At 44.3% G+C, this 13,149-nt stretch overlaps 2 protein-coding genes across 3 annotated transcripts in view; both read right to left on the bottom strand.

Annotated features, from left to right (window-relative positions):
- The window catches only part of Eip78c (Ecdysone-induced protein 78C), a 110,120-nt gene that overhangs the window by 14,756 nt on the left and 82,215 nt on the right, over positions 1 to 13,149 (bottom strand). For both annotated transcript variants that reach the window (XM_076788794.1, XM_076788793.1), the window contains one exon: positions 6,402 to 6,526. In XM_076788794.1, the coding sequence (XP_076644909.1) occupies positions 6,402 to 6,526 (125 nt within the window). The remainder of the gene's footprint in view (positions 1 to 6,401; positions 6,527 to 13,149) is intronic.
- Positions 8,469 to 9,416, bottom strand: LOC143354601 (uncharacterized). Its single transcript, XM_076788853.1, has 2 exons — positions 9,383 to 9,416; positions 8,469 to 9,308 (listed from the first exon to the last, which is right to left on the bottom strand). The coding sequence occupies exons 1-2, from the start codon at positions 9,414 to 9,416 to the stop codon at positions 8,824 to 8,826; spliced, it is 519 nt and encodes a 172-aa protein (XP_076644968.1). The 3' UTR covers positions 8,469 to 8,823.

Below are 13,149 nucleotides of genomic sequence, written 5' to 3'. Positions count from 1 at the left end.
GAAGAACCATGTGATTTTTCAATGCGATCCAATACTTTTTGCCATGGGTTGTATAAATGTTTTGTGGAAGATGTTATTCGATAGACCAACATGGAGAACCACCGAATACAACAGAGAGCAAATCACGAAGAATATTTTGAACACAATTACACCATTACACGATAAAACTCGCTCGCGATACGAGATACACAGGTACTCGTCGAGCCGGAGGAATAATCTAAAACGAGTAGAGCAAACAGGATTGGTCGAACGGGTTCCGCAACTCGCAGATTATCCGCGTTAAATGTTCAACGAAGCGGGCACACGTTGATTACGTATTATCGCGGCCAGGTATATCAATTAATCCGCAGGAGAATTTCGACGGACGAGCCGGAAGCTGCAGCGTCGTGCGAGTAATAATAAATGAAACTGTAAAAGGGACAGCGTCCGCTGCCGGCCAGTAGAAAGGCTTACGTTTAATCGGACAGTTGGAGACGAGATTTTTCTGCTCGCCGCCGCGCCGCGCCGCGCCGCGCCGCAGTACGCCAGGAAGCCCGTTTTCTCGACAAAATTCCATACCTTAAAAAATATAAGGGGCTGTAGTTCGCGATGTAGTTGTGTTAGGCGATTCCTCGCCGATTTCAATCACCTTGAAATACATTGTCAAGCTCATCGTTCGGAGCGACCTTCCAGATCTTAGCAAAACCGTTAGGATAACTATAGCGACGCCATTTCAGGTTGTGACAATGAATAAATTTCGTTTTAAAGTGCTCGGTTATTCATTTTTTTTTTTTTTGTCGAGTGTTTGCGAACAAAGGGGTTTTCTTTGAATATATTCATGCAAGAAAATATGTATTAGGTTTGAAAACTGGCGACAGCCCTCGAAGTGCATGTTTACATCGATTAATTAATTGATGAATTAATTAATCCCGGTTAATTCGTTCCCGGCAATGTTATACAATTTAGCCGCGTTGGTGGCGGTTCGGCTCGATGTAATCAACAATCGCAGCAATATTGTATCAGCGATTCCGAAATATTTATATTTGTTGGCTGCAGTGGCGCGGGGCAAAGTAGGAACGTTGCGCGTTGGTTAATCATAATAATGGACCTTTTAATATTAATTGTATTGCTGGTCTCGTTCGTTGAAACGCGCTGCTATAAACACACCGTATTAAATAGGAGCGTTTACAGAAAATTAACGCGTTGCGTGCAACCGGTTACGTGTTACGTGTTAGACCGGTACGGTGAAACGATTTTTCTAGATCAGCGATACGGGCACAGTAGCGACGGCCTTCGTATGGTCAGACATGTGCGTTTCTTTCGTTCTCCTTCTGCAGCCAGACGAAAGTAAACGCGACTCTTGCTGTTTTTTAATCGACTGATAATTTATACATTAATTTCGCTTGTTCACCGGACAACTCGATGTTCCTTTCAAATGGAAGAAGCACAAATTAGTTCGCCAATGAAATTATTCATCTCGATATCATTCTACTTTTCTATTTTCTAGAAAACACCGTGACTGTTCGTCAAGTATATAGTTTAAGAGAAAGAGATCATTTAAATATTCCAAAGAAGCGAAACAGTGTGTTTTGTGTGTTTGAAAAAGATGTGGATCAAGCTTGTGTGGATTTAATGAAATGATTCTTCGATTAAACACAAATATAGATAAATTTGCAAATAGAACAAACATTTCTACGAAAAAACTATAGACAACGACGGGGATCTGTATAATTCGTAAGAACGCGGATAAATATAGTTGACAAATTTTCCAACGGTTCATCGGTCAGTTAAAAATGAATCCGTCGTTCCAAAAGAGCTCGCTTAATCGATTCGATGGTTTTGCTGTACCTATTAAAAATTCGAGAGGAAATCGAGACCGGCCCGAATACAGGGCCGATTGCAATTGGTCAAATCGAACGATGAATTTGTAAATGATTTCACCGGTGAATGTTCATTTTTCAGAATTTGTTTGTAGAGCAGGTTTAACGGGAATTTACGCGTGCTCGAATTCTGGCCCGAAAATTCGCCTGCGTGCTCGCTCCCGGTCTTTTAACTATGTAAAGCCTGCATTTTGACTCCGACCCCATGGCGGAAGCGCTTGCCTATGCATCCTTTAGTCGACTGTGGAGAAAGTTCAATATTTATTGAAAAGGACGCGGTGGGCGATGTGAATTTTTAGTGCAGAACTCGTTCGAGAAATTCCTGGAACAACTTTGAAAAGTATAAATTGATTTTCTTTTCAGCACGTTCGCCATTCGGCGTCACAAATGCGAGTTTTTCGAACGAAATTAATTTTGCACGCATTGTTAGCTGAAATCACAACGCACGGGCGTTGTATTGGAAAAATCGATCACCTCTCGTTGGTGCATTTTGTTCGCATATCGTGAACAGGCAAACTATACAAACGGTTTTGCGTAACCGTGTGAACAAAATATTCATAAGACTGTAATACAACTGTTTGTGGGTTACGGTTCGAAATGATAATTGTCTACGACGTAACAACAACATGGTAGATGACAAGTTTATACACTTTTTAAAGTTCAGCATACATAGTTGGTACGACAAACAACGAGCTATCCAATTTCAATCCAAATGACAGATTGTTGTATCAACCTGAACAAAACTAGATTATCTTGAATGTAGCGTACGATTTTTTAATAATTTTGAGAAATGAGAAAATGACTGTTACATGCAAAAATATCTTTTTCGCTAATAGGAAAAACCAACATTAAACCAACTTTACCATTTTTAAAAATTCCGAAAATTAAAATATTAAAAAAACTATATGCTGCATATAATCTGTTTTTCTTTAAGTTAGTACAACAATTTTTTAGTTTTTATATTTCGGTCACTTTTACCGCTGGGTGCAAGCTACCTAGGTTTTTCTGGACATGGGGTTAGACAATGTTATACAACTCTACGATTTTGTAATTTTATGTAAAAAGAAAAGATAAGAAAATGAAGCCAACATGTTGCTTAAAGCTCCTTAAAAAAATCTTTTTTCTTTTCTTCTTGACAGTATCTTTATATGCAAAAAGAAAAATGTAATTAGGCTCACAGGGTTGTGATACCTCCGTAATAATTTCTTGCGAGTTCAGTCATTGTCTACTGTTAATTAGTAGCTGTAGATTCTCATCTTATTTGTTTCGTTCCAAAGGAAAATTTGTTGAAACAACAATTTTGCCTGATTTCTAGATTGGAGCTATCCCCTAAGTTCAGCAACGTTTTCAAGTCCGTTAGTTCCGTGTTCGGGTTGGTTCGCTCGCTACCAATTCTCGGCTCAATTTCTCAGGTAAACAAAAACATGATCTCCTCGTTTCTTAGCTCGCAAACAGCTTCGCGAGCGGATCGTGCACGAGCGCGGCGCGGCGCGGCGCGACGAGACAAAAAGATGTGGAGACACGGGGAACAGCAAACGCGCATTCATTTTCCAGCCGGGAAATCAATTTGATCATATTGGAAAGAAACGAGTCGACGCGACGCGGATGCGGCGCGCGTTGCTGTCGCGGGACAGAGCGAGTAGGCGAGTAGGCGAGTAGGCGAGCTGGCGAGCTGGCGAGCGCCGATCTTAGTTAGTCCAGGTGCACGGTTGGCTGTCGGTGGGAGCGCGAGAATGTACGAATTCACCGTTAACTCCGGCCTGAGGGCTTCCGTGTTTCAATCCCAGCCGTGGAGCACCGGCGCGGCGGATGTGCATCTCGCAGCGGGATTAAGCCGCGTACATAGTGCTTTAAACTATCGCCGGATTTTAGCAGTTCAATGATGCAAAAATGAAATACAGTAGAATGGACTGACGCATAACGTGATCAAAACACCTGTTTGAACGAAAAGCGAGACCTGTACCCTGATTTGTTTTTCGGTAACAGCTCGTTCACAGAGCCGCGGAGAAGAGTTTCGCAAAGGTGACGGGTGACGGGGTAGGATGTACAACATTTTTGCGACACCCTGTACAGGCTGCGGAATTTATGCATTATTTCTGGAATATTCATTCCGAGATTTAAAGGCCTTTCTTAGGATTTCGTGTACTTATGAAAACAAAAATTGGTAGCTGCAATTTTGTACAGTGGAAACACTGAAGGAACATTACTTTTGTCCTGCTAACAGTATTAAATTGAAAAACAAAGTTTTATTTGGTTTCAGTACCTTATAATTGACAAAGACAATTTTGATTGTGCATGAAGATCCGCAGTCTATTGATTATAAAGGAACTTTGCGACGATTGATATGCGACGTTTCTTGATTAGGACGTTTTATAAGATTTGCTTTCGAAAATCGGACATTTATCTGCAACAACGTAAATAGATGATATTGGTAGGAAAACGAATAAAAAAAAATCAATAGGTACGAAGAATATTGAAGGAGCATTGGCGTAGACAAGTTGAAAGTAACCGAAGCCATTGACACAGGGGTCCAATGAAAGAGAAAAATTGTTTTCTCAACGGCGCGGCGCGGCGCTGGAACTTTCTCGGAGGAAGTGATGCGTCGAAGGCGATCTTGTTAGAGGAACAGTTCGAGATAAAGAAAAGTTTACGATTTATAATTATGCTTCCCGGCGTAGAAAGTTCTGTTCGAGTATCTCTTTCTCGTTGGGTCGCTGCACGGGCATGTGTCTGCTCACGATTTCATAGCCAAGTTCGTATAATCAGTTTTCCAACTTCGTGACTGCAAGGGAAATGTTAGTGCACTATTAAACAAGATGCATAAAGATGAAGATCGTAAATTAATTCCACCGACTCTGAAACCATCAACGTCTCCTTTTTAGTCGAGGATTTCAAGATCGTACTAAATAAATTGCCTTCAGAGTCCTAGCAGAAAGTTCCTTATCTCGTCCAACAGAGGATCACGTCTTTAAATCAATTTTAACAATCGCTGGGACGTTTACGACTGAATTGTATACACGTAGAATTAACGTTGAACAGTCACTTTTACTTGTTACGAGAAACTTTTTCCTCAACTTTTTATTAATCTCTGGTTAGCCGATACTTCCTTGTTCGGTATGATAATTGCTTATACGCATGTATGCAGTCTATTTACGTGTCCGTGAAACTCGGAAATACTGAAAAGACGTTTTTCCAAATTAAGCCAAAACGATTTTCCAATTTGCATAATAACTTATCGTTCCGAGTTGTTTGTGACTAAGTTACTTTTCTTTTTTTTTTATTATTACTATACTTTATTGTACCATATTATATTATTACACTTTGAAACGATTCTGTTATTAGGTAAAAGATTAAATCGAATAAATGTGTTATTAAATTTTGGTTATAGTTAAAGTTTAGGTGTATTTTCGAATAAATGTATGTATATCTGAGATGCGACGTTTCTTTCAGTAGACCTAAAAAGATCTAGGTCGGGCGAGGATTAGCGAGATACAGTCAATCAAGAAAGTCTCCGCATACCCTTTAAAACCGAGCAACTTTTTAGGAAGTGTCTCGAACTGACTATACAAGATGTGCAACAAATATATTAGGAAAATTGAGTTGCATACATAAACTTGAGTTGCAAGTAACACAGTTATAAAAAAAAACAATCTCCACTATTTTTCTCCACTTTTCAAACAAAATTATTGTGCACATGGGGTATTGTGCAAGTGGTTAACGAGTCGTTTAATGAGTGACTTTTTAATGAAAAACAAGTGAAATTGAGATAACAAAAATGTTAAGCAACCTAAATAGAATATAGTTTACACCAATATGGACGAGATGAGGCGAACGAGTTATTCGTTGAATTAAAAAAAAAGGAAAGAAAAGAAAAGAAAAGAAAAGAAAAGAAAAGAAGTGAAAAGTGTCTGAAAGGTGGAAGCGAATTTAATAGGCGAATTAATTCTTCATCCCCAATGATCGGGTTGGAGACTTTTCCGTTTGACTGTATGTTCTGAGATGTGGACGTTTCTTTTATTAGACCTAACAAGATTCGGGTGAAAATGGAGCCAGGTCGGTCGAGGATTAGCATCTATATTCGATGTCTTTGACCCCTGACTTCAAGAATGATAGCAGAAAAATTATTCTGACGCGTTTCAGCGCTATAGGCGCTTCAAAGCGGTTCAAGGCGCTTTTGCTTTAGATACATTGTTGGCGTCTATAGACACCCTTACGTTACGTATATGCAATGATTGCAACGAACTATGACACTAGGTTTAAATGAAAATGGTGGGTTCTAATATCTTTAATGTACCATTATTGAGATAGTACGGATCCATCCTCGAGGAATTGTTCAACAAAATTTCTTTGGATATACCTATATGGAACTATTGAAAAAATGGGAAATGTTACCAATATTAGTTTCTGAAAAATGTACGAAAAATTGCATCGCTCGCAGCGTGAAATTACACAGGGTGGAGGATTGTTTAAATATATCGTTGTTACCGTTCCTCCGTTACGTTTCATTACGTTTCATTACGTTTCATTACGTTTCATACTTACTTTGCAACCCTCGCAACTGGTCACGCCGTAATGGTAGCCGCTCGCCTTGTCGCCGCAAACTCTACAGGCCACGAAACTCTTTGCGGGCGTCGAACTGTTCGAATCGGCGGCCGCGTAGTGTTGTTCTGGAAAACAAAACAGGCGGCAGCGTTATGTAACGTGATCGTGATCCGTAGAACCAGGTAAACGTTGCGCTAAAACTCCCTTCTGTTTCCTTCCCGAAGCAAGAAACCCGTAAAGCAAAGGTCCGTTGGACAAAGAGCTCTTAAACAACGCGCGTCTTCGTTTTCCGCTCGTAAGTCGCATCGCACTGCGTTTCGAATGACTAGATTGCGGATTTTTATGCATTTACGCAGAAATTCACTGGTCGAAATGTAAAATGGATTAGATCAGTCATTTAGGAATGTCGGTGTGTGGTTTTCAGTGTATTAAAGCGATTAGGGGATCAAATCAAACTTTATTTTATTTTCGCTTCTCACAATCGATGCAGAAGATTTGTATTTTGCGTAGAGAGTCGCAGTCTAATAATTCGCACGAACCACGACCGTCCCTCGTGTCAATTTAATATATTTTTCAAATCGTTTATTCGTTCAAAAACTAATAACTTTTTTGAAATTGGACCGAACAAACGGTTTCAGTGTTTTTTTTTCTTTTTCTTTTGTTTTCTTTCTTTTCCCGAACAAAAAGTAAAGGTCACGGTTTTTAAGTGTTTTCTTCGTGTTTGTAATGAAAATTTAGGAGGTGCTTTTTGTAGATCCAAGTAAGTTATACACATGCACAACGTTGCGTCGAAATCGAGCAAGGTTGCTGAAATATCATTTGAAATATCATTCGTTCATCGGGTATACTAATATAATATAAACATATTCAAATATCATTTGAAGTGTAATAATTCATAAACTATTATTCTTATTTTTCAATAAAAGTATCGAAACAAGCGGTGAGAAATCAATTACTTCGAATGGTTACGTACTATTTTCGTACGAAATAAAATTTACCCCGGTCCGGCGCGGTAGCAAACAGCTGCAAAACCTCGAAAATTGAATTTTCTCCACCTTTCGAAAAACTGCAGAGTCGTGCATCGTGCAGCGGTCCGCTCATCGAAAGTCAACGAGCACAGTTCGGTCGGATAACCAGTAACCATTTCCGGCTCGCCGGTACACTGTTAATTATTCCCATCCGTTGCCCGTGTTCTCGAAAAGCGAGAAAAAATGAAACGAGACAAGAGAGACAGGGTGGGGGGAAGAGGGAAGCCGTCGTTCCCCGTAAACAGTCGCGTTCACGCAATTCCAATCGCCACGCAATTCCCTTCGCGATCCAACCGCGGCAGACGAGATCAGGGTCGAATAAAGCCATCGTTCCTCCTAACAACTTCAAAAAAGAAAAAAAAAGAAAGAAACAAAACCGGCGTAGCGCGCGCGTAGGTAACGGCACCGCGGATGAAAACGGTCACGCGTGGACGGATCACGCGGAGGAAGAGGGAAAAAGCTTAGGGCGAAAAAGCGGCGGGGAGCTTATCCAAATAGAGGGAAAGCCGATCGAGGAGATCGAGAAACGTGGAAAGACAGCGGAGGAAGGGGAGTGGGTCCCGGGAACCCAGAGGGCGATCGCGAGATTAGAAAACGATGAAGAAGAAGAAGAAGAAGAAGAAGAAGGAGAAGGAGAAGGAGAAGGAGAAGGAAAAGAAGAAGAAGAAGAGGAAAAAAGGCGGGGAGGTTCCACGGGCAAACCGAGGGAACACGTTCGGCCATGCGATCCATAATGCAACGACGGACGTGAAACACGGAGGAGGCAAGGAGGCTGCCTCGAGGAAGGGAAAAGACTGTGTAACTGCCTCGCCGGTGGTTCGTGTAACGGAAAGGCCGCGTCACCGTTACAGAAGCACGACACGGGAAAGAGAAGATGTTCGCGCAGAGCGGAGCAGAGCGAAGCAACGCGGCGCGGCGCACGGTGCCACAGAGTCGCCAGATCAGGGGAATTGCTTCGAACCGAACCGAACCGAACCGAACCGAACCGAACCGAACCGAACCGAACCGAACCGAAGGGAAAAGGTTACCCCCTCTCTGCCAGTACCGGATTTGTCACGCGACATTGTGACGCATGCACGATGGAGACAAAACGCGTCACGTGACCGGTTCGTGGCGGAACCGTGGGCGAATAGCGCGATAGAAGGGGAAGGGTAGAGTGGGAGGCAAGTCTTGATCTGGCGACTGGGGTCGAAGAGTTCGAGCAAGAGCAAGAGGATCGCAAAGAGTTACAATCTTTGTTCTGTTCCTTCGAATGTTCGCGACTCAACGACAAGGCGACGTTGTCGCTACGCTAGGAGTGGGCGTCAGCCGCGCTCCGATTGGTTCGCGTTTTTCGTTAATAACTCGAAAACGAAACGCTTCAGCGCGAAATGGCAAAGGAAAATGTGTGGTGCTTAGAACCACACCTCAGGAATCGCCGCTTTCAAGGTTCTCGATACTTTGGAGAACACCCTGTTTATTAAGCTTTTCCAACCACAGTGCAGTGAGAAGGATGGAGGACTAGCCGAGAGAAAAGATGACGAGAGTATAGGTGGAGTAGAGTGCGGTTGATTACGGTGTCTGGGAACGGGCACCAACAATATGGCGACCAACGTGATTTTATGACGCCCTTCAGTAGCGTGCTCGAGATCGATGAACGGTATTCCTTCGCCTCGCGAACCGATGACATTGACGAACTCGTCCAGGAGACGAGTCTGCATCCCCGTTACTTCTTCTTCACCTTCTTCCTCCTCCTCCTCCTCCTCCTCCTCCTCCTCCTCCTCCTCCTCCTCCTCCTCCTCCTCCTCCTCCTCCTCCTCCTCCTCCTCCTCCTCCTCCTCCTCCTCCTCCTCCTCCTCCTCCTCCTCCTGCGGCTGCTCTCTTTCCTTTGCCGGGCAAACTGTATCACCGGAAATGCGTCCGTACGATAAGAATGGCGACGCAAGCGGCTGCTGGTTTTTCCCAGCTTCGTACGCGCCGTTTCCACGATCGTTTCAGGTTTTCTCATCCTTCTTGTCACTCCATCGCAAAAAGTCAACGTAGATTACGCACAACGCTGGGGAAACGCGAAGCATTCGCCTCCAGGTTTCCTCGGATTGTGCGGATTTATAACGAATGCTTTGAGTTTTCCGCGTTTTTCTTACCGGCTCACCGCGACGCGACGCGCCGCGCCGCGCCGCTCCGTTCTACTAGATTTATTTATTCGGGACGGTCAATTTTATGGATGGATGTCTCTCCGTTCGAGTGGAGTTTCATGCCGTGTTACCTGTCCGCTTGTCCGGTGTAGAATTCGAGGAGCAGCCTGTATATTTTGCCTCGGCGTTCGTTCGCCGCAACAATGCTCCCCTCCAGCTTCTCGGGTCAAGTGTTTGACGAAACTCGCTGAATAATTACTGGTTCGCCGATAACCGATTCAACAATGCGTGAGACGCGCGTTCGCACGCCAATACATTGTAATTTATCGCGCTCCGGGATAGTGTGTAATTTCAAGGGACGAAGGCGGAAGCATCGTTGCGTAATGCCGTGCAACTGCTCTGCATTCTCCACGCTGCGGCGCGTTGCACCGAATTTTTTTCTCGATGCTGCTCTCCCCATGGGAGAATTCGTTAAGACCACGGCGCTCGACGCGGCGGCGCGGCGCGGCGTATTGAAAACTACGGCTTAAACTTAAACGGTCGCGCGCAAATAAGTTAGCCCGCGCTCCGATCTTCCTTGCTCCTCGGCTTTTCTCGTTTGTTTTATACTCTCGGACAACGAGATTGTTCGCGGGCCGTGCCGCATTCCATATAAACAGGTTCTAACTATAATGTTTTATTTGATTTTATGGAATTTTGTAATGGTGAACGTTCATAATGTTATTCGTCATTTTGATTCAGATGCTGTTTACATTGGCATGTCTGGTTAACTAGAAGAAATTACAGTTGAAAATCCAGATACAATCACAATGATCTTCATGCATAATCATCAGCTAATAAAGACTCTGCGTGATATTGCGAACATTGCGGTTGCGTGAGCCTAAAAATGGAAATTCGTGTTTCAGTATCTTAGATTAGAATCGACAGAATCGTACATACTCGAAACAAGATCTACTTTTAATTTTCCTTGCTTCGCTCACCGCAGTTACTTGTATGTACGTTCGCTCGATTCCTAAACGACTATACATATTTGCAAATACGTGTGCTTGTAATATTATGCTCGATTATGACTAAGCTTAAAGAACTACATACTTGTACGTACATATGTATTCAGAATTACATATGTATTCGTGTCCTTTTTAAGAGAAAAAGTGTAAAGGTTCCCGGGTCGACAACGGATTAGTTTAGAAGTTATTAATTTTCTGCCGACTCCCATAATGGGAACACTACGGCGCGGCGCCTTGAACGAAATTCTCGCTCGCCTAATCTCTCGAACCGGTGCGCTGCGTTATCTTATCCCGCGAGATTTTCCTCCTCGGAGCCGAATGAAATATCCGCGTCGCGGCGCGGCTGGCGCTCTCTCGCGTACATCGCGTCCATAAATTCGAAGCGTTCCCGCGAGGAGAAAGTTCCGCGCAGGCCGAGCGGAATTTACAAGCAGAAATAGAAACCGTGGCTGTATCCGTTCCGCGGTGTATCACCGCCGCGACCGTGGTGCAAGTGAAATGTTAAGCGGCCCATGATTACAAATAGAATATACGACGCGAACCCTAAAAGATTTACGGTCGCGTAGCGCTCGGCTAACCTCTGCCGGGCAATCGTCGCACGCTTGAAAGTGCCGCCTCGCGTTGCCTCGCGTCGCCTCGGGTTGCCTCGCGCTGCGACCAGCGGAAACCCGTGTGACGTGCTCGATTTGTGTCCCGCGCAGTGTCGCCAGATCAGGGGAAATCACTCGAATTCAGGGGAAAGAGTACCCTCTCTCTGCCAGTACCGGATTAGTCGCGTGACAGTGTGACGCGTGCACGACAGAGACAAAACGCGTCACGTGACCGGTCGGCGACGGAAGCGTCAGGGAATAGCGCTGTAGAAGGGGAAAATGGAGTAGGAGACAAGACTTGATCTGGCGACTATGGTCCCCCTAACGCCGCGGCTAAATGGAAAACGCTCTGCACACGGGAACGGGAACGGGAACGGGAACGGGAACGGGAACGGGAACGGGAACGGGAACGGGACGGGAACGGGAACGGGAACGGAAACGAACATCGCGTCTCTAACAAGACCAGTCGTTACTCAACCAAGACAAATACCCGCGGCTGCTTAGCCGCGTTTGCTCCTATGGAGCAATCAGAGCATCGCGTTGTGTCACACACATCAATCTTCCATTTTGAGAAGTGAAATTGTTACATCCCACTAAACTGTTTACAATTATTATTATTATTATTATTTGTATACTTAATCTTATTCCACGTCGCTAAATCATTGTACGTTTCGTGGCTTACACTGCTTTATAACTTTTCAAGGATTTTATTTCAAGGATTGTATCGGGACATTGCCGTAATTGTAACGATCGAACAATCGAGGGAAACCTATTCTCAAAGAAGGATGGAAAATAAAAATCGCCCAATACGGCCTAGCTCGAAAGTGCAAAGGCAGAGCCGAGGTTATCCCGATCTTCGGGGTCCGAGCGAGCTTTCGAACTCGACCACTCGAAACGCTCTTGAATGTACGCAAGCACTCTCGCGAAATTGATGTATCATATTCTCGGGAAACGGGAAACTTCTCCGCGCTGTTTGCCGAGCGTGTGTACCAGGGAAAATAATATTTCGCTGAAACGATCGACGGGACGGAAATCGCTGGATCCCCGATAATGCGACGCCCCATACCGCCATGTTTCGGCACGATTTTCTTCTTTCTACTTTGCCGGAAAGTTGGAAATGGGGCAGGCACATCGCTAGCGCTCTTCTACGGGTTGTTCGAAAAATGCGTTTGCTTGAAACTGGAGATTCCTGAGATGATTCGAAGTAACTTTTTTCTTTGCGAAAAAATGCTCCGCGGTTGTTTTTTCGAGTTACCAACGAAAACCACGGACCAATCGGAGCGCGGCTACAGCGGACGAATTCCGGCTCGGCCAATGCCAACGCAACGCTCCGCGTGGCCGCTGTCGCCGAGTGGGCGTCGACCGCGCTTCGATTGGTCCGTGTCTTTCGTTAATCGCTCGAAAACTAAACGCTCCAGCGCGAAATGGCAAAGGAAACTGTTGCCTGGAACCACCCCATCGGGAATCATCCGTTTCAGGGTTCTCGATACGCTTCGCGACACCCTGTAGAAATTACGTAAGAATGTGCGGAGCTCGCTGGGACGCGGAAAGAAATATTCCGAGGAACGAATGCTCGGCAAACAAAGGAAAATTCAACGAGAATAGAGAATTTCCAGGCGCCGCCATCGTTAAATCTGCTTCCATGTATCGAACGGGCGTAGCGCTATTAAGGTATACATACAATGTATATGTACCAGGTCAGAAGTTAATAGCCCTGCAGAGTGAAAAGAGGCGCTGAACCCCCAAGAAAATATATATTGTATTCTCCGGTTTCCTCGTTGCGCGAGGCTCACGCACAATCAATCAACGTTCCCGTGAAAAGCAAAACGTGGAAAATGGAAACACGCGTCTTGATTGACGGTTAACGTTAGCCGAGGGATTAGAAGAAACGTGGACAGGATTTCCTGGCTGCGAATCAACGCCTCGCTACATTCTAATTCATTGCATAACATTACCTGGCGAATTAGATACTGAAAACGTAATTTTAATACGCTAAATTCCGATTGCCG

The sequence above is a fragment of the Halictus rubicundus genome, chromosome 5 (assembly GCF_050948215.1).
Source record: "Halictus rubicundus isolate RS-2024b chromosome 5, iyHalRubi1_principal, whole genome shotgun sequence".
Lineage (NCBI taxonomy): Eukaryota > Metazoa > Arthropoda > Insecta > Hymenoptera > Halictidae > Halictus > Halictus rubicundus.
This window is presented reverse-complemented; position numbering and strand designations above follow the sequence as displayed.